The sequence below is a fragment of the Heterodontus francisci genome, chromosome 16, assembly GCF_036365525.1.
Source record: "Heterodontus francisci isolate sHetFra1 chromosome 16, sHetFra1.hap1, whole genome shotgun sequence".
NCBI classification, from domain to species: Eukaryota; Metazoa; Chordata; class Chondrichthyes; order Heterodontiformes; family Heterodontidae; genus Heterodontus; species Heterodontus francisci.
This window is the reverse complement of record NC_090386.1, coordinates 27,208,221-27,230,921: the sequence shown is the minus strand read 5'-3', so window position 1 is coordinate 27,230,921 and position 22,701 is coordinate 27,208,221. Positions and strand designations below refer to the sequence as shown.

General features: G+C 45.3%; 1 protein-coding gene across 1 annotated transcript in view; it reads right to left on the bottom strand.

Moving 5' to 3' along the window:
• Nucleotides 1–22,701, bottom strand: part of LOC137378249 (piezo-type mechanosensitive ion channel component 2-like) — a 220,801-nt gene that overhangs the window by 126,169 nt on the left and 71,931 nt on the right. Inside the window, exons 20-23 of the mRNA XM_068048474.1 lie at nt 22,513–22,673; nt 16,780–16,968; nt 11,964–12,077; nt 9,880–10,080 (exon numbers count right to left, since the gene is read on the bottom strand). Coding sequence (XP_067904575.1) covers nt 9,880–10,080; nt 11,964–12,077; nt 16,780–16,968; nt 22,513–22,673 — 665 coding nt within the window. The remainder of the gene's footprint in view (nt 1–9,879; nt 10,081–11,963; nt 12,078–16,779; nt 16,969–22,512; nt 22,674–22,701) is intronic.

Sequence of the window (22,701 nt, the reverse complement as noted above, 5' to 3'; positions counted from 1 at the left end):
AGTCCCCATATTTTCCAGCTCAACACAGTCCCCATATTATCCAACTCACCACATTCCCCATATTATCCAACTCAACACATTCCCCATATTATCCAACTCAACACATTCCACATATTATCCAACTCACCACAATCCCTATATTATCCAACTCAACACATTCCCCAAATTATCCAACTCAACACATTCCCCATATTATCCAACTCAACACAGTCCCCATATTATCCAACTCAACACCGTCCCCATATTATCCAACTCAACACATTCCCCATAGTATCCAGCTCACCACATTCACTATATTATCCAACTCAACACATTCCCCATATTATCCAACGCAACACATTCCCCATGTTATCCAGCTCACCACATTCCCCATCCTATCGAACTCACCACATTCCCCATATTATCCCGCTCACCACATTCCCTGTATTATCCAACTCAACACATTCCCCATATTATCCAACTCACCACATTCCCCATATTATCCAGCTCACCACATTCCCTATATTATCCAACTCAACACATTCCCCATACTATCCAACTCAACACATTCCCCATACTATCCAACTCAACACATTCCCCATATTATCCAGCTCACCACATTCCCTATATTATCCAACTCAACACATTCCCCATATTATCCAACTCACCACAATCCCCATATTATCCAAACTCAACACATTCCCCATATTATCCAGCTCACCACAATCCCCATATTATCCAACTCAACACATTCCCCATATTATCCAACTCAACACATTCCCCATATTTTCCAACTCAACACAGTCCCCATATTTTCCAGCTCAACACAGTCCCCATATTATCCAACTCACCACATTCCCCATATTATCCAACTCAACACATTCCCCATATTATCCAGCTCACCACAATCCCCATATTTTCCAACACAACACATTCCCCATGTTATCCAACTCAACACATTCCCCATATTTTCCAACTCAACACAATCCCCATATTTTCCAACTCAACACAATCCCCATATTTTCCAACACAACACATTCCCCATGTTATCCAACTCAACACATTCCCCATATTATCCAACTCAACACATTCCCCATATTATCCTACTCAACACATTCCCCATATTATCCAACTCACCACATTCCCCATATTATCCAACTCACCACATTCCCCATATTATCCAACTCAACACATTCCCCATATTATCCAACTCACCACATTCCCCATATTATCCAACTCAACACAGTCCCCATATTATTCAACTCACCACATTCCCCATATTATCCTACTCAACACATTCCCCATATTATCCAACTCACCACATTCCCCATATTATCCAACTCAACACATTCCCCATATTATCCAATTCAACACATTCACCATATTATCCAACTCAACACATTCCCCATATTATCCAACTCAACACCGTCCCCAAATTATCCAACTCATCACATTCCCCATATTATCCAACTCAACACAGTCCCCATATTTTCCAGCTCAACACAGTCCCCATATTATCCTACTCAACACATTCCCCATATTATCCAACTCACCACATTCCCCATATTATCCAACTCAACACATTCCCCATATTATCCAACTCAACACCGTCCCCAAATTATCCAACTCAACACATTCCCCATATTATCCAACTCAACACAGTCCCCATATTTTCCAGCTCAACGCAGTCCCCATATTATCCAACTCACCACATTCCCCATATTATCCTACTCAACACATTTCCCATATTATCCAACTCAACACATTCCCCATATTATCCAACTCAACACATTCCACATATTATCCAACTCACCACAATCCCTATATTATCCAACTCAACACATTCCCCAAATTATCCAACTCAACACATTCCCCATATTATCCAACTCAACACAGTCCCCATATTATCCAACTCAACACCGTCCCCATATTATCCAACTCAACACATTCCCCATATTATCCAGCTCACCACATTCCCTATATTATCCAACTCAACACATTCCCCATATTATCCAACGCAACACATTCCCCATGTTATCCAGCTCACCACATTACCCATCCTATCGAACTCACCACATTCCCCATATTATCCCGCTCACCACATTCCCTGTATTATCCAACTCAACACATTCCCCATATTATCCAACTCACCACATTCCCCATATTATCCAGCTCACCACATTCCCTATATTATCCAACTCAACACAAGCACCGTACTATCCAACTCAACACATTCCCCATATTATCCAGCTCACCACATTCCCTATATTATCCAGCTCACCACATTCCCTATATTATCCAACTCAACACATTCCCCATATTATCCAACTCACCACAATCCCCATATTATCCAACTCAACACATTCCCCATATTATCCAGCTCACCACAATCCCCATATTATCCAACTCAACACATTCCCCATATTATCCAACTCAACACATTCCCCATATTATCCCACTCAACACATTCCCCATATTTTCCAGCTCAACACAGTCCCCATATTTTCCAGCTCAACACAGTCCCCATATTATCCAAGTCACCACATTGCCCATATTATCCAACTCAACACATTCCCCATATTATCCAGCTCACCACAATCCCCATATTTTCCAACACAACACATTCCCCATGCTATCCAACTCAACACATTCCCCATATTTTCCAGCTCAACACAGTCCCCATATTATCCAACTCACCACATTCCCCATATTATCCAACTCAACACATTCCCCATATTATCCAACTCAACACAGTCCCCATATTATCCAACTCAACACCGTCCCCATATTATCCAACTCAACACATTCCCCATATTATCCAACTCAACACAGTCCCCATATTTTCCAGCTCAACACAGTCCCCATATTATCCAACTCACCTCATTCCCCATATTATCCAACTCAACACATTCCCCATATTATCCAACTCAACACATTCCCCATATTATCCAACTCAACACATTCCACATATTATCCAACTCACCACATTCCCCATATTATCCAACTCAACACATTCCCCATATTATCCAACTCAACACATTCCCCATATTATCCAACTCAACACATTCCCCATATTATCCAATTCAACACATTCACCATATTATCCAACTCAACCCATTCCCCATATTATCCAACTCAACACCGTCCCCATATTATCCAAGTCAACACATTCCCCATATTATCCAACTCAACACAGTCCCCATATTTTCCAGCTCAACACAGTCCCCATATTATCCAACTCACCACATTCCCCATATTATCCAACTCAACACATTCCCCATATTATCCAACTCAACACATTCCACATATTATCCAACTCACCACAATCCCTATATTATCCAACTCAACACATTCCCCAAATTATCCAACTCAACACATTCCCCATATTATCCAACTCAACACAGTCCCCATATTATCCAACTCAACACCGTCCCCATATTATCCAACTCAACACATTCCCCATAGTATCCAGCTCACCACATTCACTATATTATCCAACTCAACACATTCCCCATATTATCCAACGCAACACATTCCCCATGTTATCCAGCTCACCACATTCCCCATCCTATCGAACTCACCACATTCCCCATATTATCCCGCTCACCACATTCCCTGTATTATCCAACTCAACACATTCCCCATATTATCCAACTCACCACATTCCCCATATTATCCAGCTCACCACATTCCCTATATTATCCAACTCAACACATTCCCCATACTATCCAACTCAACACATTCCCCATACTATCCAACTCAACACATTCCCCATATTATCCAGCTCACCACATTCCCTATATTATCCAACTCAACACATTCCCCATATTATCCAACTCACCACAATCCCCATATTATCCAAACTCAACACATTCCCCATATTATCCAGCTCACCACAATCCCCATATTATCCAACTCAACACATTCCCCATATTATCCAACTCAACACATTCCCCATATTTTCCAACTCAACACAGTCCCCATATTTTCCAGCTCAACACAGTCCCCATATTATCCAACTCACCACATTCCCCATATTATCCAACTCAACACATTCCCCATATTATCCAGCTCACCACAATCCCCATATTTTCCAACACAACACATTCCCCATGTTATCCAACTCAACACATTCCCCATATTTTCCAACTCAACACAATCCCCATATTTTCCAACTCAACACAATCCCCATATTTTCCAACTCAACACATTCCCCATGTTATCCAACTCAACACATTCCCCATATTATCCAACTCAACACATTCCCCATATTTTCCAACTCAACACAGTCCCCATATTTTCCAGCTCAACACAGTCCCCATATTATCCAACTCACCACATTCCCCATATTATCCAACTCAACACATTCCCCATATTATCCAACTCACCACAATCCCCATATTATCCAACTCAACACATTCCCCATATTATCCAACTCAACACAGTCCCCATATTATCCAACTCAACACATTCCCCATATTATCCAACTCACCACAATCCCTATATTATCCAACTCCACACATTCCCCATATTATCCAACTCAACACAGTCCCCATATTATCCAACTCAACACAGTCCCCATATTATCCAACTCAACACATTCCCCATACTATCCAACTCAACACATTCCCCATATTATCCAACTCAACACATTCCCCATACTATCCAACTCAACACATTCCCCATATTATCCAGCTCACCACATTCCCCATACTATCCAGCTCGCCACATTCCCCATATTATCCAGCTCACCACATTCCCCATATTATCCAACTCACCACATTCCCCATACTATCCAGCTCGCCACATTCCCTATACTATCCAACTCACCACATTCCCCATGCTATCCAGCTCACCACATTCCCCAAACTATCCACCCAACACATTCCCCATAATTTCCAGCCTATTGACCTTATGTTGCTTTGCGTGCATGCTACGGTAGCAGCCAATATGTACAATGCTCCCCATCGCTCCCGCTGCAACTGCCCAGTAATTCCTGTCCATAGCACTGCCTAATCTATCCCATAATATGAGCCCAGCATACACCATAACACATGTACAATCTAACCCATGGAACAGTGTGGTCCACTAAAAATTGCTGATTAGTCACAGGAATGACCAAGGTGACACTGTTTCAGCGTCATGCAGTCATTCTGGAATTCGGGAGTTATGTTAAAATTGTATAAAACAGAGATTTGGCCTCAACTGGAGTATTGTATCCAGTTCTCGGTGCCACACTTTAGGAAAGATGAGAAGGCAATGGAGAAAGTGCAGAAAAGATTCATGAAAATGGGTCCAGGGATGAGGAAATTCAGTGGATAGATTGGAGAAGTTGGGACTGTTTTCTTTGAAGAAGATTGAAAGAAGATTTGATCCTGAGGGGTCTAGACAGGGAAGATAGGGAAAAAACTGTTTCCCGTTGGTGGAGGGATCAAGAACCAAAGGGCACAGATTTAAGGGAATTGGCAAAAGAAGCAATGGCAACATGAGGACAAACTTTATCATGGCCATCACATCACATTCCATAACATCAGAGGGAAGTGAGATGTCACAGGGGGGCTGGAAGCCCAGCACTAGGGGCAGGGCAGACCCTCGCTTCATTGATGCTGACCTGGATCTCATGCTGGAGGTCATGAGGGAGACAAGGGAGGTCCTCTTCCTGTAGGGTGGTTAGGATCTGGAATGCACTGCCTGAGAGTGTGATGGAGGCAGGTTCAATTGAGGCATTCAAAAGGGAATTAGATTGTTTTCTGAAAAGGAAGAATGTGCTTGGCTACAAGGAGAAGGCCGAGCAGTGGCACTAGGTAAATTGCTTTTTCGGAGAGCCAGCACAGACACGACAGGCCGAATGGTCTCCTTCTGTGCTGTAACAATTCTGTGATTCTGTAGTATGAAGCACCTTACACACACTCACGCAGTGCAGTTAAATGTATTTTATGTGTGCACTAAATGAACAAACATCTACATCTGTTCAGCAACCAAGGAAATGTCATTCAACAGTCAGTAAACTCTCGCAAACTCTGCTTTTTGTCTTTCCATTATACCAACAAAAAAGTTTGCATGTGAATAGGAAGCAGTTCAACACATTGAAGAAATTTGCCACAGTAAATGTCGATATTGTCTCTTTACAAAGTTCTGGGGCTGGACTTTCATTATGAAGTGGGAAACAGGAGCCCGGTCTGGTTTTGGGTCAGAAACCCACCTCTTAAAGGAAACTGATTCAGATTGAGATTTTCAAATGGGTAAGTCTTTAATTGCTATGGAGATGGGTTTCCTGTTCATTTCGGGCAAGTAGGGGTGGGAATGGAGGCGGGTCAGATGAATTCTGGGACTCATTTAGACACCCCATGGCAGCCATCACTGAGGCTGCTGGTTGTCCTGAGGGAGAGATCTGCCTTCCATAACATCAGAGGGAAGTGAGATGTCACAGGGGGGCTGGAAGCCCAGCACTAGGGGCAGGGCAGACCCTCGCTTCATTGATGCTGACCTGGATCTCATGCTGGAGGTCATGAGGGAGACAAGGGAGGTCCTCTTCCTGTAGGGTGGCAGGAGAAGGCCTCCTCATTGTGTAGCAGGAGCACCTCTCGTTTCAGTGTTTTCCCCCTCCGCCCCCCTCTCCCTCCTCCTCTCTTACCTCCTGCTCCTCCCATGATGAGCTGTCTCCTTCCAGAGCCTCACTGTCCTCAATATCCACAACTTTCTGGAGAGCAATGTTATGGAGAGTGCAGCAGGCCACCACAATGGCAGAGACCCTTACAGGAGGGTATTGGAGGGCGTTACCCAACCAGTCCAGAATCGCTTCTTCAGAAGCCCGATGGCCTCCTCATTGGTTGGCCTGCTGAGCAGGTGGTATTGGTTTAATCACCTCTGTGCCTCTGTCTGGGGCTCCCATAGAGGGGTAAGTCATCACGTCTTCAAGGGATATCCCTTGTCCCCTTGGATCCATCCAAGGGGGATGGAGTGAAGTACCGAGGCAGCCTGAACAGGCAGAAGATGAAGGAGTCATGGCAGCTGCCAGGAAAGTGAGTGCACACATGGAGGAAACATTTGTTATGGTCACAGATCAGTTGGACGTTGAGGGAATGGTAGCCCTTCCTGTTGATAGATCTCACTGGCCGGTCGCTATGTACCTTTATGGCCAAATGGGTGCAATCGATGATGCCCTGCACCTGAAGGAATCCAGTGTTGGAAGCGAAACCCATCTGTGTCAAAGTGGATGTATGCCCCGCCCTACTGAATATAGCATCCATAATCTGCCTGATGATGTGATGAGCTGCCAACTGCGAGATGCCACCTAGGTCCACAGCTGCTCCCTGAATGACCTGGTGGCTTAGAAATTCAGGGCATCAGTAAACTTGACAGCTGCAGGTAAGGGACTGCGAGGCCTCAGGTCATTGTAGATCAGAGCACACTGGTTCAAGACCATCTGCCTGGATAGGCGCAGTCTCCTACGGCACTGGTGCTGTCATTTGCAGGTATCTGACTCTTTGGCAGTAGACAGGATGTCTTGCGTCGCGCCTTCTTCCCCTTGCAGCCCCCCAACTGTGCTCCTCTGGCCTCCTTCTGTCCAGGCGGTTACATCTGCTAAGGCTCAGGCTGCTCTGTCCATTGTCAGAGTAGGCTGTTCTCATCTGAACTCCCTCAGCTGGTCTTTGTGCATTCATCAGGCCTTCCCCTGCCAACCCCAGCTGCCCAAGTGATGCCAGTGGCCTCATGCCCCTCTCTAAATTCCTACCATACACCACTGAGAAAAGGAAGTCTTGCAGCTCCAGCAATGGCGACTCTGTGGCACTTTTGGAGCAGCTGAGCTTTATTTTGTGTCTCTGCATTATTTTATTCAGCCCTTCCCATAGCCCTCCACATTGTTCACAACTTGTATACCCTGCCACGTTCCAATCATAGTGTTTTCCCCATTCCCTTCCTTTGAAAATTGTGAACTGCTGCTAGCAAGCCTGTTTTTGAGCTCCACAATGAGCTAATCGGGTGATTAATTGGAGGTGTGCAGGGTTGCCATTCCTCCTGGCACCCCTTTAAAAATGGCTTCATGTTCGGGAGGCGGCGCGAGCCAGTGCCAACCTCCGAGAATGCGATCTTTAAATTGTGCGCGCACCCACTCCCGCCCCCAGTGGGCTTTAAAAATCTGGCCCTCGGTACGGCATCTCATTTATCTGGATGGAGGTTAATTCTGTATGCACAATGGGCGGAGAGGAAGCTACTTTGTTTTTCATTCATGGGATGTGGGCATCGCTGGCTGGGCCAGCATTTATTGCCCATCCCTAATTGCCCTTGAGGAGGTGGTGGTGAGCTGCCTTCTTGAACCGCTGCAGTCCATGTGGGGTAGGTACACCCACAGTGCTAGCGGTTAGATACAACTGAGTTGCTTGCTAGGCCATTTCAGAGGGCATGTAAGAGTCAACCACATTGCATGTAGGCCAGACCAGGCAAGGACAGCAGATTTCTTTCCCTAAATGGAATCAGATGGGTTTTTACAACAATCGACAATGGTTTCATGGCTATCATTAGACTAGCTTTTTAATTCCAGATTTATTAATTGAATTCAAATTCCACCTTCTGCTGTGGTGGGATTTGAACCCATGTCCCCAGAACAATACCCTGGGTCTCTGGGTTACTAGTCCAGTGACAATACCATTATGCCACCACCTCCAAGACGTTGTCATTACATTGGGAATTCAGAGCACTTATCGTCACTTCCTGGGGCCAATTACAACCTTAGCTTAGTAGTAACACTCTTGCCTGAGTCAGGGAAATATCCCCTGGTGTCCTGGCCAATATTTATCACTGAACCAACATCATTAAAACAGATTATTTGGTCACTGTTGTTTGTGGAACTTTGCCATACATAAATTGGATGCTGCGTTCCCTACATTACAACAGTGACCGTACCCAAAATACTTCATTGGCTGTGAACCGCTTTGGAATTTCCTGAGGTCGAAAAGGCGCTATATAAATTTAATTTCTTTATTTCCAGAAGGTCCAGAAAGTGGGGCATACAAGAGGGAAATTCCTGGTGTCCAGCCCCCAATCCCCTCCCCACTGCCATTTGCAGGCGGTGGGCAGGGAAGCAGTACCAGCAGCATTCCGGTAATAGAGGGGGAGGGAAATCCCAGTCAGGATAGTGAGGTGATGGTCAGCCTCATTGCCCGAATTTTCCCTCGTTCTCTGCTGTAATGCTGAGTGAGTGAGTGGGATCACTGAGGAGAATTCCTCACAGCCTCTCACTGATGGTTTGCATGGATTTTGAAGATTCCCCCACACCCGTCTCTACACTACATCTGTCACAAGCTACCAGATTTTGCAACTCGCCCACAGGAGATGATAACAACATTGCTTTATTCACTCTCATGATGTGGGCATTGCTGGCAAGGCTGCCATTTATTGCCCATCCCTAATTGCCAGGAGAAGGTAATGGTGTGCCGCCTTTTATAACCACTGGTAGAGTCTTGATACAACTGAGTGGTCATCTAGACTACTTCAGAGTGCAGTTAAGAAACAAACACATTGGTGTAGGACTGGAGTCACATGTAGGCCTGACTAGGTAAGGATGGCAGGATTCCCTCTCTAAAAGGCCATTAGTGAACCAGCTGGGTTTTTACAACAATCTGACAGCTTCATGGTCACTTTTACTGAGATCACTTGTTTATTTTAACATTTTTTTTTAAAACAAAATGTAATTTCTTAAACTACCGTGATGAAATTTGAAATCACATTGTCTGGATTATTAGTCCAATAACAAAACTATCATACTACCTTATATTTTTTTTCTTAACTTTGTGTCAGAGTAATCGATATCTTATGCTGACAAATGTTAATCTAAGTTCTCTAACTTGCCAAATGAAGAGGAATGGAATCCTGAGGAACTCTTGTACTGGACAACTGTACCTCCAATCCAAACTTGTAGAAGAAGTAGTTTGTGAAGTATTTGATACAGTTCAACAGTCCGTCGTCCAAATGCAGCCGAGTGATGTTGTCAAGTAGGGTTCCTTTTAAAGGCGTCTTGAGCGCATTGTGGAGCCTATAATACTGTTGGTGGCGATAAACAGTCACTTCAAATGCCAGCAAACCCAGGATGATGAGGTGGTTCTAAACAAAAAAAGATGCAATGTGTTTAACGGAGGCTTGCAGGTAAAGTGTTGGCTGTTGACCAGCTGAACTTCTCTGTGACAATCTGTATATTATAGTGCTAATGGTATATTGCTTTAACTGAAAAACTATTTCCATTGAGTTACTCTATCAAATTAATACTAAGAGCAGAGATAAGTTAGTTGAGAAGAATACTGGCAGTATCCAGGATGCAAAAAATCCTGAATGATATACTCAGAACAGCCTGGGAAAGAAACAACTGTTACACAGAAGGTTCAAGAAAGATGACTGCCATGGTTCGGACAGGTCTAGAGAATAGAAGCGGCTAGAATACTTTTCACGGCCCCACACACAGAGGTACATGGTGCAAGAGGTTAAGGGAGACCAAGGAAGAGCTAGATAGATAATCTCAAGAGAGACTTGTTACAGAAAGGATTACAGATGACTGAAGCAGTTTGTCTAGTTCAGAATGGACAACAGTGGAGTGAATTCATTCGGAACCATCAGCGCTGCTGAGGTGACAGACAGGAATTTGGTAGCTAGCACTAGTAATCCAGTTTGCACATCTTTAAACACTACCAGGTAGCCTATTGCAGTATGCGTGGTAGTCTGGGATCTGGAGTACAGTCTGATGTTTAGTTGCTAACCTGGACTATCCCTTTAAGGCCACTTGTTTAATTAGTCCCTGTGAGAATCTAGAGAATTGTAGCTGCTCATAAATATCAGGCTCCAGGTCAAAGACTGGCTTTCTGCATCTGTAACAATATGTGATATCTATAGTAACGAGTTGAGGGAGTTGATGACAGTATTTGAACAAAAGTATAGTTGTCCTCCCTGGTGCCCTGGCCAATAGTTTGTCCTCAACTAACACCTAAACAAAAGAATATCTGGTCATTTATCTCATTATCCTCCCATGTCCTGGCCAATATTAATCCCTCGATCAACATCACAAAAACAAGATTATCTGGTCATTATCGCATTGTTGTTTGCGAGATCTTGATGCATGCAAATTTGCTGCTGTGTTTCCTACATTACAACAGTGACTACACTTCAAAAATACTTCATTGGCAGTAAAGTGCTTTGAGACGTCCAGTTGTCATGAAAAGCCCTACATAAATGCAAGTCTTTTTTTTTGTTTTGGGATCTTGCTGTGCAGGCATTGGCTCCTACATTACAAGAGCGACTACACTTCATTGGTTGAAAATGCTTTGCGAACATCTGAGGGTGTGAAAGGCTGTATACAATTTTGTTTTTATAAACAATGATTATCTGACCTACTGGACATGGGAGTCTGCTTGTTCTAAAAATATGTTCAGTGCACATAACCCGAAAAATGCAAACTATTTGCCTCTATTAACTATTTCTTTTTAAAAAAATCTTTGTTTTAGTTACATGCACCGATTCTCAACTCTGCTAGGTCACACACTATTGCTCGTCTGACGGTGATAATACCACTCTGTAGGATGTGGTGTGGAGTGCAAATATGTGGCTTTGAGTCAGAAGTTCTCACTCTTGGAATGAGAATCTAAGGGGCCTCCCAAACTGCTCCCAGGTGGCCCCTGGTGGCCAGTGGTGGTAGAAGCTGGAGGGCGTTCCACAGTTGTTCTTTCAGTCAGCCAATGGCACATGGTGGACATACCTCACACCTCACTGGTAGCATGTCTACTGGGGCCCAGAAGCTACTGATTAACAATTCTGTCTAAAGTCAAGGCCACATTTGTGAGCCACCCTGACAGTCTTCCTATCAGTGATTCCTACAGAGCAATCTAAAAGGTGAGGGGAATATTTTCCGTGGGAATCTGTTGATTCTAATATAAATAATGGAGAATACACCCGCCCCACGGAGCTATCCTGTGCCTTTTAAAACTGAAGTGGTATAGTACCTTCAGACAGGGCAAGACATCATGTTCACACTTCTTCAGTGCTCCATACCAATATGTAGGGTCAATGGGCCCAGCGTGCAGAGTGGATGTAGACATCAACTCCTGGCTTCCATTCTGAGAGCAGAATAAAATAAAATACAAATATTGAAATATGATCAGAAATATAACTGTCTGTAGTGTGAGGGATGGCAGGATTGGAAATAAATACTTCACAATGTTAAATGTGAAATGGGAAGGAGGGAGAGGTGGAGTAAGATGCGATGGAGGGAGGGGTGGAGTGAGAAGCGAGGGGTGAAGGGAGGGGTGAAGTGAGGTGCGAGGGGTGAGGGAGGGGTGGAGTGAGATGCAAGGGAGGGAGGGAGAGGTGAAGTGAAGTTCAAAGGGAGAGATGTTTGTGAACTGCCGTAACCTGGATACACTCCAACATACCTCAACATAGCCACATCTCCAGCAACAGTTTCTCTTCCCACCCTAACATACTTTGTTGAGATCCTGCTCCCTGATCCCCCCTGCTTCCCCCCTCCCCCCCCACCAAGGAGTGACAAGGGGATGTAACAATGAAATCTTCATTGTGGGTATTGGAAACTGTAACCTTGTATTGATCCCCATGTGCACTTCTTTCATCGTTTAGAAGGTGGACATGAGGCCAACTGTAAACCAATAAACCAATATGTAAAGGAACAGAATATGGGCTGGATTTTAACAGCATCATGGCATTGGGCTGGAAGGCGGGAGAAGTTGTAATGTTGCGATAAAAGGCATCGGGAGGGAAGACCGATGTCTTTATGTCGCAACCAGACATTCTGAAGGGCCGCTGGCATGGTGGGAGGACCTGGCACTGAAATGCACCAGGAAGGTAATTAAATCTGTTCAACAGGCAATTAACTGCAATTTTACCAGGGATTTTGAATTTGAACAAACTTGTGTATGGGAACAACGTGAGCCTCGCCAAGTATAAGGAGGCGGTGGATTAGCAGGAGTGCAGTGCTGGCTCCAGACGGCAGCTATTGGGAATGGTAGCGAGGCTTGGCAGGGAGGGTGGAACAATGTGGGAATTGGAAGTCAGGAGCAGGGACAAACATACCAGCACAGCGGGGGCATACCTCGAGTGCCATCTTGGAAATGGCAGTTGTGTGAATAGAACATGGGGGTGGGGGGGAGTGGGTGGTGTGAGAGGACCTGGAAACTGAGTGCAGCTATTTGCCATGGGCCTCATTCACTCAGGCTTTGAGACCTCCAGTGAGGAGAAGCATCAGAGAGGGAGAGAGATGCAGCTAAAGGCAGCAGGCTAGCAGCAACCTGAGGGCTACCAGGAGCTTCAGACTCAGAGGGGGCACAGAGAGGCATGCAACCAGTCACTTGCACACAGACGACCCACCAGGGAGGGCTTACTGCTAGAGGATCAGCTTCTTGCAAACGTTGGAGCAACAGTGACACCAAAGACTGCACCTCTCCAGGGACGTAGTAAGAGAGCTGTGTTCCATGATGGAGGAAGTGCTGAGCCTATGGGAAGAGGTGGCCACCCAATGCCTGTGGCACTGAAGGTCACCGTGGATGAATTTCTACGCCTCAGGCTCATTCCAGAGATCTTCTGGCAATATCTGTGGGATCTCTGTGGGATAGCTGTAAATCAGGAAATGGAAGGGAAGGAGGAACTCAAGAAAATTACAGTCACCAGGGAAGTGGTATTCAGCAAATTGTTAGAGCTGCGGGCTGACAAGTTCCCGGGTCCTGATGGACTTCATCCTTGGTCTTAAAAGAAGTAGCTAGTGAGATGGTTGATGCATTAGTTTTAATTTTCCAAAATTCCCTAGATTCAGGAAAGGTTCCATTTGATTGGAAAATAGCCAATGTAACTCCTTTATTCAAGAAGGGAGGGAAACAGAAAGCAGGAAACTACAGGCCAGTTAGCTTAACATCTGTCATAGAGAAAATGTTAGAAGCTATTATTAAAGACATTATAGCAGGGCACTTAGAAAAATTCAAAGTAATCAGGCAGAGTCAACAAAGGGAAATCATATTTAACCAATTTATTGGATTTATTTGAAGAAGTACCATGTGCTGTGGATAAAGGGGAAGCGGTGGATGTACTGAACTTGAATTTCCAGAAGACATTTGATAAGGTGCCACATCAAAGGTTATTGCAGAAAATAAAAGCTCATGGTGTAGGGGGTAACATTCTGGCATGGATAGAGGATTGGCGAGCTAACAGGAAACAGAGAGTAGGCATAAATGGGTCATTTTCTGGTTGGCAAGATGTAATGATTGGTGTGCCACAGGGGCCTCAAAATTTTACAATTGATATAAATGACTTGGATGAAGGGACCAAAGGTATGGTTGCTAAATTTGTCGATGACACAAAGATAGGTAGGAGAGTAAGATATGACGAGGACATAAAGAGGCAACAATGGGTTATAGATAGGTTAAATGAGTGGGGAAAGATCGGGCAAATGGAGTATTATGTGGGAAAATGTGAAATTGTCCATTTTGGCAGGAAGAATAAAAAAGAAGCATATGATCTAAATGGTGAGAGATTGCAGAGCTCTGAGATGCAGAGGGATCTGGGTGTCCTAGTGCATGAATCGCAAAAGGTTAGTATGCAGGTACAGCGAGTAATTAGGAAAGCTAATAGAATGTTATTGTTTATTGCGAGGGGAATCGAATACAAAAGTAGGGAGGTTATGCTTCAGTTATACAGGGCATTGGGGAGACCACATCTGGAATACTGTGTACAGTACTGGTCTCCTTATTTAAGGAAGAATGTAAATGCATTGGAAGCAGTTCAGAGAAGGTTTACTAGACTAATACCTGGACTCTCTTCTTCAAAAGGTGGAGGAAGCAGAATCTTTGAATATTTTTAAGGCAGAGGTAGACAAGCAAGGGTACGGGGTGGGGGGGGGGGGGGGGTGAAGGTTATTGCGGTTGGTGGGTATGTGGTTACAGTCAGATCAGCCATGATCTTGTTGAATGGCGGAGCAGGCTCGAGGGGCCAAGTGGCCTAATCCTGCTCCTAATTCGTATGTTCGTATCTCCCAGTCCACAGTTCATCGCGGCATCAAGATGGTCACCAATGCCATGTTCAAGAGCGCCAGCCAATACGTATGCTTTCCTACTAATTCAGAAAATGAAGCTGAGAGGGCCAATGGATTCAGGGCCATCGCTGGGTTCCCCCAGGTGCAGGGTGTCATCGACTGCATGCATATGGCCATCAAGGCTCCAACTGACCAGGCAACAGCCTTCATCCACAGGAAGGGCTTCCACTCGCTCAATATACAACTGGTTTGTGACCACCGCAAACTGTTCCTTCAGGTGTGTGCACGATTTCTGGTAAGCAGCCATGACACCTACACCTTTTCAGGCCCTTCGCACGCCTTCAAGGATGGATACTGTGTGATAAGGGCTACCCACTGAAAACCCAACTGACAACTGTGATGAACCCAAGCACTGATGCAGAGAAGAGGTACTACACCTACCACAGGACAACTGGAGAGACCATTCAGCAGACCATAGAGCTTCTGAAGATGTTTGTCAGATGCCTAGATAGATCTGGTGGATCCCTTCAGTATGCCCCAGCAAGGGTATCACGTATCCTAGTGGTGTGCTGTGCACTGCATAACCTGGCATTACAGAGGGGAGAGGCTTTGCACAATGAGGACATCGTGAAGCGCGACACCTCCTCCGAGGATGAGGATTATGGGGAAGGATGATGACCAGGCGGTCAGTGATGAAGAACCCAGAGACCGCAGGCAAGGTGCAATGAGATACATGCAAGGGAGGCTTGCGATTCGCTAATGTAGGCATGTTTCAGATCCATGCAATCCAATAAAGCTAGAACATTCTGTAGCGCCTGTTGCCATTTCCTTTATTACTGTTACCGTTTACCACCACCCATTAAGATATTAGACAGCAGCATGGGGAATGCATTGACCTCATGAGGTGTGGTCCTTCCCTTTGCACCCTTTGAGGGAGCCAGAGTAGTGCTAAAGACCCAATGGCCCACAAGAAATGGGAGAATTCCTCTTGCCTTGCAGCATTCCTCATTTATTGGGAAACAAAGATTGCATGGCAGCATGAATAAACAAAAAATAAACCTATGAACCCCAGGTGAAGCTGTGTGCTCTTCTTAAATCTCTTGCGGGTGTTCCTTTTGGGTGCTCCCCCTGTGCTCTCAGCTGAGGTAGAAGCCGGCTGCTGACCTGCCTACTCCATGGCTTTCAATGACCTTGGCAGTCATCCTGGAGGACACGGCATGTTGAGGGCCCCCTGAGAGGAGCCCCAGATGCATCAGGCAGCTGCTGCTCTACTCTTTCAGGGCATGCTTGTCCCTCCCTGCTCACCTGAGGAGTCTGAGGACTTGGCAGTGAGTCCAGGTGCCTCGCCCCTATATCTCACCGAGCCATTACTCCAGTTCCATCCTCGCCAACCTCCTTTTGCTCCCTGTACCTCCAAAGCACCAATTTCAACATCCTTACATTTTACATCTCTTCCTAAGTCTAACCTTCTGCAGTCCCATTTCTCAGACTCGGACCTCCAACTCAGGCCTCTTGTTTATCTCATCATTGGTGTAAAGCTTTTAGCCATCTTGACCCCACTCTCTGTAACTCCAATACTAAATCCCTCCACCTCACTATTCCCTCCTGTCCTTAAATGACCATTTTCACCACTTGATGGTCAGCTCTCTCAACTTCTTTTATTGTTCCTCCCACTGCTGTAGACATTTTTTATGCTAAAAGTGCTATAAAATGCATATTGTTGCTGACTACAGCCCAAGACAGAAACACAGGGCTGCAAGGGAGAGAGAAAAACACAGGACTACGCCACTGCTTACCAGAGTGCAGTTTGCAGAATACTTGGATAATTTGATAGCCTTTAGCTGGTACGTCATTTTACAGCCAATCGTGACACAAGCCCACACTGTAGAAATACTGGATGCCAGTGGACGGAATGAGGAATAGGGCAGTGCAAATACCCAGACGATAAGGAAAACGTAATTCATCAACGAGACCTGCAAAAGATTCAGACACATTCAAAAACAACTCTTCAAGTAGTCCACAGTGAACGAAATGTTTTGCTTCACAGTGGGAAACAATTGAACAGCTGAGGCCCTGATACCCAATTGTAATATGCATTCCTTGTGGGGCCCTAGCAGCAGTCTGATTGTGGGGGTTGTGTAACTGGAAGGCTAAACTGCAAGGAAGGGCTCCATACTTGCTGCTGTTTTACCCAGTTAGCTTTCATAACACATGTCTCAACTGGCAATCATCCCAAATGTGCTTTGATTCCATGTTTGCACTGGGAAGGTGCTGTATCTGGCCATAGCAATGGGAATGCAACTTCATGTTGCTAGGGTCAAGGTGTGTACAAGTCTGGGAATGGCAGGGAACAGGCCTTGACAGCAGCAGATCAAGTATGCTAGGGGTGGGAATGATGAGGGATAGATAGGCCAATCATGGACAGGAACCAGAGGGCCAAAATATGTGAAGAAGATGTCTTTGTAATGGTGCTATCCCTGTCACCAAGCACCCCACTCCAATGTATAGCACTGAATAACTATATATGAGCCTTTTTGGATGCACCTGGAAGAACTCTGTTTTATTGCATGTATTCAGTATCAGACCACATCCTGAGACAACTTCCAAATCTAATCATAGAAAATGATAGAACTAGGCGTACCAAAGATCATCTTTGTTTCAATTCTATTATCTATTTTAAAGGGATTTGCAAAGCAGTTTTCAACTGGTGCAGTCTTCTTAACCATAACCAGTTGATCTTCTATGACATTTTCCATGGGAAGATCCCGTGTAGTTATCTTAGAAGCAGAGGATAATTGGATCAGGGTGTGCAGTCCCCATTTTAAAGCCATACATTCTTTATCGTTATAATTATGATTTTTTTTTATGCCCACATTTATAATAGAAACTGCTTCAGTAAACTTGTCACTCAGTAATTGCACCCTCCACAATGGTTGGGGGAGAGGGGCTGCAGAAGTGGATAATTGCAGTGAGGCAATTCCGTTATGATTGTGGATATAGGAATTTATAATGGCAACCCACATCCAGTGAAAGAATTTTTAAAAAGGTGATCATAGAGGTGTACAAGATTGTTTAAGGTAGAGGAAAAGTTAACCTGGATTATTACTTCAAATTAAACAGCAGGAGGAGAACTAGGGGACACAGGTTTAAAATAGTAGATGATAACTTTAAGCCTGACATCAGGAAATTCATCTTCACACACATAGTGATCAACACGTGGAATAAGCTTCCAGATAGAGCAGTAGATGCAAAAACACCCTGGAATCGTTTAAGAAACAATTGGATGCAACAATGGGTGGGGGTGGGGGGGTCATTGAGATTCCTCTGGGCACAATGACCTTCTGAGGACTCCAGTGTTCGAGCTGGCTGAAGAACAATTGCACAGCAGAAGGATTTCAGGTTAAATCATCAGTGAGGAATCTGTTTATTAAAACCTTAACATTTATACCTGTGTGTGCAGCCTGTATATCCAGAACACGATAAAATCAGTCCGGAGTAGAATTTCTACGTGTTCCCCAATCTTCCACTGTAACCTTGGCGGTAACCTTGGAGAATTGATGTAGATGATTGTTGTGGTCTCTGATGAGGTTATGGTGGGAGATTGGGGAGCCCATGTGGGAAATTCCTCTGACAAATGGAGGCCAGGGTAGATCCAGGATCTGAGATTTCTCATCGACCTGGCAGTGACTGACAGGTCCTGAATCAAAACCAATTCAGGGAGAGCACATTGTAAACATCTGCTGGTCTCTTAGGCTTTGGAACTGCTGCACATCATTCTCCACCCATCTCCAGATATTAAAAACCGTACATCCGCACATATTTCATGTCAACTTTTTTTATTTGTTCTTGGGATGTGGGTGCCTCTGGCTAGGCCAGCATTTATTTATTGTCCATCCTCAATTGCCCTTGGAAAAGTGGTGGTGAGCCGCCTTCTTGAACTGCTGCAATACATATGGTGTAGGTACACTCACAGTGCTGTTAGGGAGGGAGTTCCAGGATTTTGACCCCGAGTCAGTGAAGGAACGACAATACAATTCCAAGTCAGGATGATGTGTGACTTGGAGGGGAACTTGCAGGTGGTGGTGTTCCCATGCATCTGCTGCCCTTGTCCTTCTAGGTGGTAGAGGTTGCAGGTTTGGAAGGTGCTGTTGAAGGAGCCTTGGTGAGTTGCTGCAGTGCATCATGTAGATTGTACACACTGCTGCCACTGTGCACCAGTGGTGAAGGGAATTAACATTGAAGGAGGTGCATTGGGTGCCAATCAAGCGGGCTGCTTTGTCCTGAATGGTGTCGAGCTTCTTGAGTGTTGTAGGAGCTGCACCCATCCAGGCAAGTGGAGAGTATTCCATTACACTCTGACTTGTGCCTTGTAGATGGTGCACAGGCGTTGGGGAGACAGTAGGTGAGTTACAGCAGAATTCCCAGCCTCTGACCTGCTCTTGTAGCCACAGTAGTTATGTGGCTGGTCCAGTTCAGTTTCTGGTCAATGGTAACCCCCAGGATGTTGATAGTGGGGGATTCAGCATTGGTAATGTAATTGAGTGTCAAGGGGAAATGGTTAGATTCTCTCTTATTGGAGATGGTCATTGCCTGTCACTTGTGTGGTACGAATGTTACTTGCCACTTATCAGCCCAAGCCTGAATGTTGTCCAGATCTGGCTCCATATGGACACAGACTGCTTCAGTCTCTGAGGAGTTGTGAATGGTGCTAAACATTGTGCAATCATTGGTGAACATCCCCACTTCTGACCTTATGATTGAAGGAAGGTCATTGATGAAGCAGCTGAAGATGGTTGGGCCCAGGACACTACCCTGAGGAACTCCTGCAGAGATGTTCTGGGACTGAGATAATGACCACCAACAACCACAATCATTTTCCCTTGTGCTAGGTATGACTCCAACCAATGGAGAGTTTCCCCCTGATTCCCATTGACGCCAATTTTGCTATGGTTCCTTGATGCCATATTTGGTCAAATGCTGCCTTGATGTCAAGGGCAGTCACTCTCACCTCACCTCTTGAGTTCAGCTCTTTTGTCCATGTTTGAACCAAGGCTGTAATGAGGTTAGGAGCTGAGTGGCCCTGGCGGAACCCAAATGAGCATCACTGAGCAGGTTATTGCTAAGCAAGTGCCGTCTGATGACACTGTTGATGACACCTTCCATCACTTTACTGATGATTGAGAGTAGGCTGATGGGGCGGTAATTGCCCGGGTTGGATTCGTCCTGCTTTTTGTACAGAGGACATACCCGAGCAATTTTTCACATTGCCGGGCATATGCCAGTGTTGTAGCTGTACTGGAACAGCTTGGCTAGGGGCACAGCAAGTTTTGGAGCACAGCTCTTCATTACTATTGCTGGAATGTTGTCAGGGCCCAAAGCGTTTGCAGTATCCAGTGCCTTCAGCTGTTTCTTGATGTCATGTGGAGTGAATCGAATTGGCTGAAGTCTGGCATCTGTGATGCTGGGGACCTCACGAGGAGGCCAAGGTGGATCATCCACTTAGCACTTCTGGCTGAAGATTGCTGCAAATGCTTCAGCCTTGTCTTTTGCACTGATGTGCTGGGCTCCCCCATCATTGAGGATGGGGATATTTGTGGAGCCTCCTGCTCCTCCTATTAGTTATTTAATTGTCCATCACCGTTCATGACTGAATGTGGCAGGACTGCATAGCTTAGATCTGATCCATTGGTTGTGGGATTGCTTAGTTCTGTCTATCTCATGCTCCTCACACTGTTTGGCATACAAGTAGTCCTGTGTTGTAGCTTCATCAGGTGGACATCTCATTTTGAGGTATGCCTGATGATGCCTCTGGCATGCCCTCCTGCACTCTTCATTGAACCAGGGTTCAACCCCGGCTTGATGGTAATGATAGAGTGGGGGATATGCTGGGTCATGAGGTTACAGATTGTGGTTGAATACAATTCTGCTGCTGCTGATGGCCCACAGTGCCTCATGGATGCCCAGTTTGGAGTTGCTAGATCTGTTTGAAATCTACCTCATTTAGCACGGTGGTAGTTCCACACAACATGATGGAGGGTATCCACAATGTGAAGATGGGATGTTGTCTCCACAATGACTGGGCAGTGGTCAGTCCTACCAATACTGTCATGGACAGATGCATCTGCGACAGGTGGATTGGTGACGACAAAGTCAAGTAGATTTTTCCATCTTGTTGACTCCCTTACCACCTGCCGCAGACCCAGTCTTAGCAGCTATGTTATATGTCCTTTAGGACTCGTGCTACTGAACCACTCTTGGTAATGAACATTGAAGCTCAGAGTACATTCTGTGCCCTTGCCACCCTCAGTGCTTCCTCCAAGTGGTTACAACATGGAGCAGCACTGATTCATCAGCTGAGGAAGGGCAGTAGGTGGTAATCAGCAGGAGGTTTCCTTGCCCATGTCTGACCTGATGTCATGAGACGTCATGGGATCTGGAGTCAATGTTGAGGACTCCCAGGGCAACTCCCTCCTCACTGTATACCGCTGCGCTGCCACCTCTGGTAGATCTGTCCTGTTGATGGGACAGGACACACCCAGGGATGGTGATGGTGGTGTCTGGGACATTGTCTGCAAAGTATGATTCCGTGAGTATGACTACATCAGGCTGTTGTTTGACTGGTCTGTGGGACAGCTCTCCTAATTTTGGCACAAGCCCCCAGATGTTAGTAAGGAAGACTTTGCAGGGTGAGCAGGGCTGGGTGTGCTGTTGTCGTTTCTGGTGCCTAGGTCGGTGCCGGGTGGTCTGTCTGGTTTCATTCCTTTTTCTATTTCTGTTTCTCTAGCAGTTTTTGTACAACTGAGTAACTGGCTAGGTCATTTCAGAGGGCATTTAAGTGCCAACCACATTGCTGTGGGTCTGGAGTCACATGTAGGCCAGACCAGGTAAGGATGGCAGATTTCCTTCCCTGAAGGAAATTAGTGAACCAGCTGGGTTTTGTTGATGATCAACAATGGTTTCATGGTGACTATTACGAAGACTTTTTTTTTTGAATTCCAGATTTATTAATTGAATTTAAATTCCAACAGCTGCCATAGTGGGATTTGAGACCGTGTCCCCAGAGCATTAGCCTGGGCCTCTGAGTTACTAGTCCAGTGACATTACCACTACGCCACCGCCTCCCTACAAGCTTGAAAGGACCATGCTAATCCAGTCTTTCCTCATAACACCGACCCCTAAATGGGGGTGAGTCACGTGGCTCTTTGCACAGCCTCCAGTATTTAAACGTCTCCCTTGTTTCCTGTTAACCAGAAGTGGACACAGAATTCAAGGTGAGGTCTGATCAGAGCACTGTACACTTTGATCATTAACTCCTCTAATTTATCTTGTAGTGTTTGGTTCTGTGGTCCTATTGGCTCTGATGGTTACTACTTTGGATTGGTTGGGCATGTTTTGCATGGAGTCTTTGAAGACTTCTAGCTCTCTTTCAGCTTCATCCTATTTCAATACCATTCATGGAGTACATGTACCATCCATTTCTCCTTATATGTAGCACTTGTCTGCTTTAAGGTTCTCACCTCTTTTAACGTGATCCAGATAATAAAGGAAGAGACAATCTTGATGATGTGCAATTCCAGGAATCTCCACACCAAGACTTGGGCTTGATGCATCATGTTAAGGAACCGCAAGAAAAGGGTAGTCAATCTGTCAATCACCATGCTCCAGGGACTTGCATATTCTGCAGTGAAAGGAAACAGCATAAGATT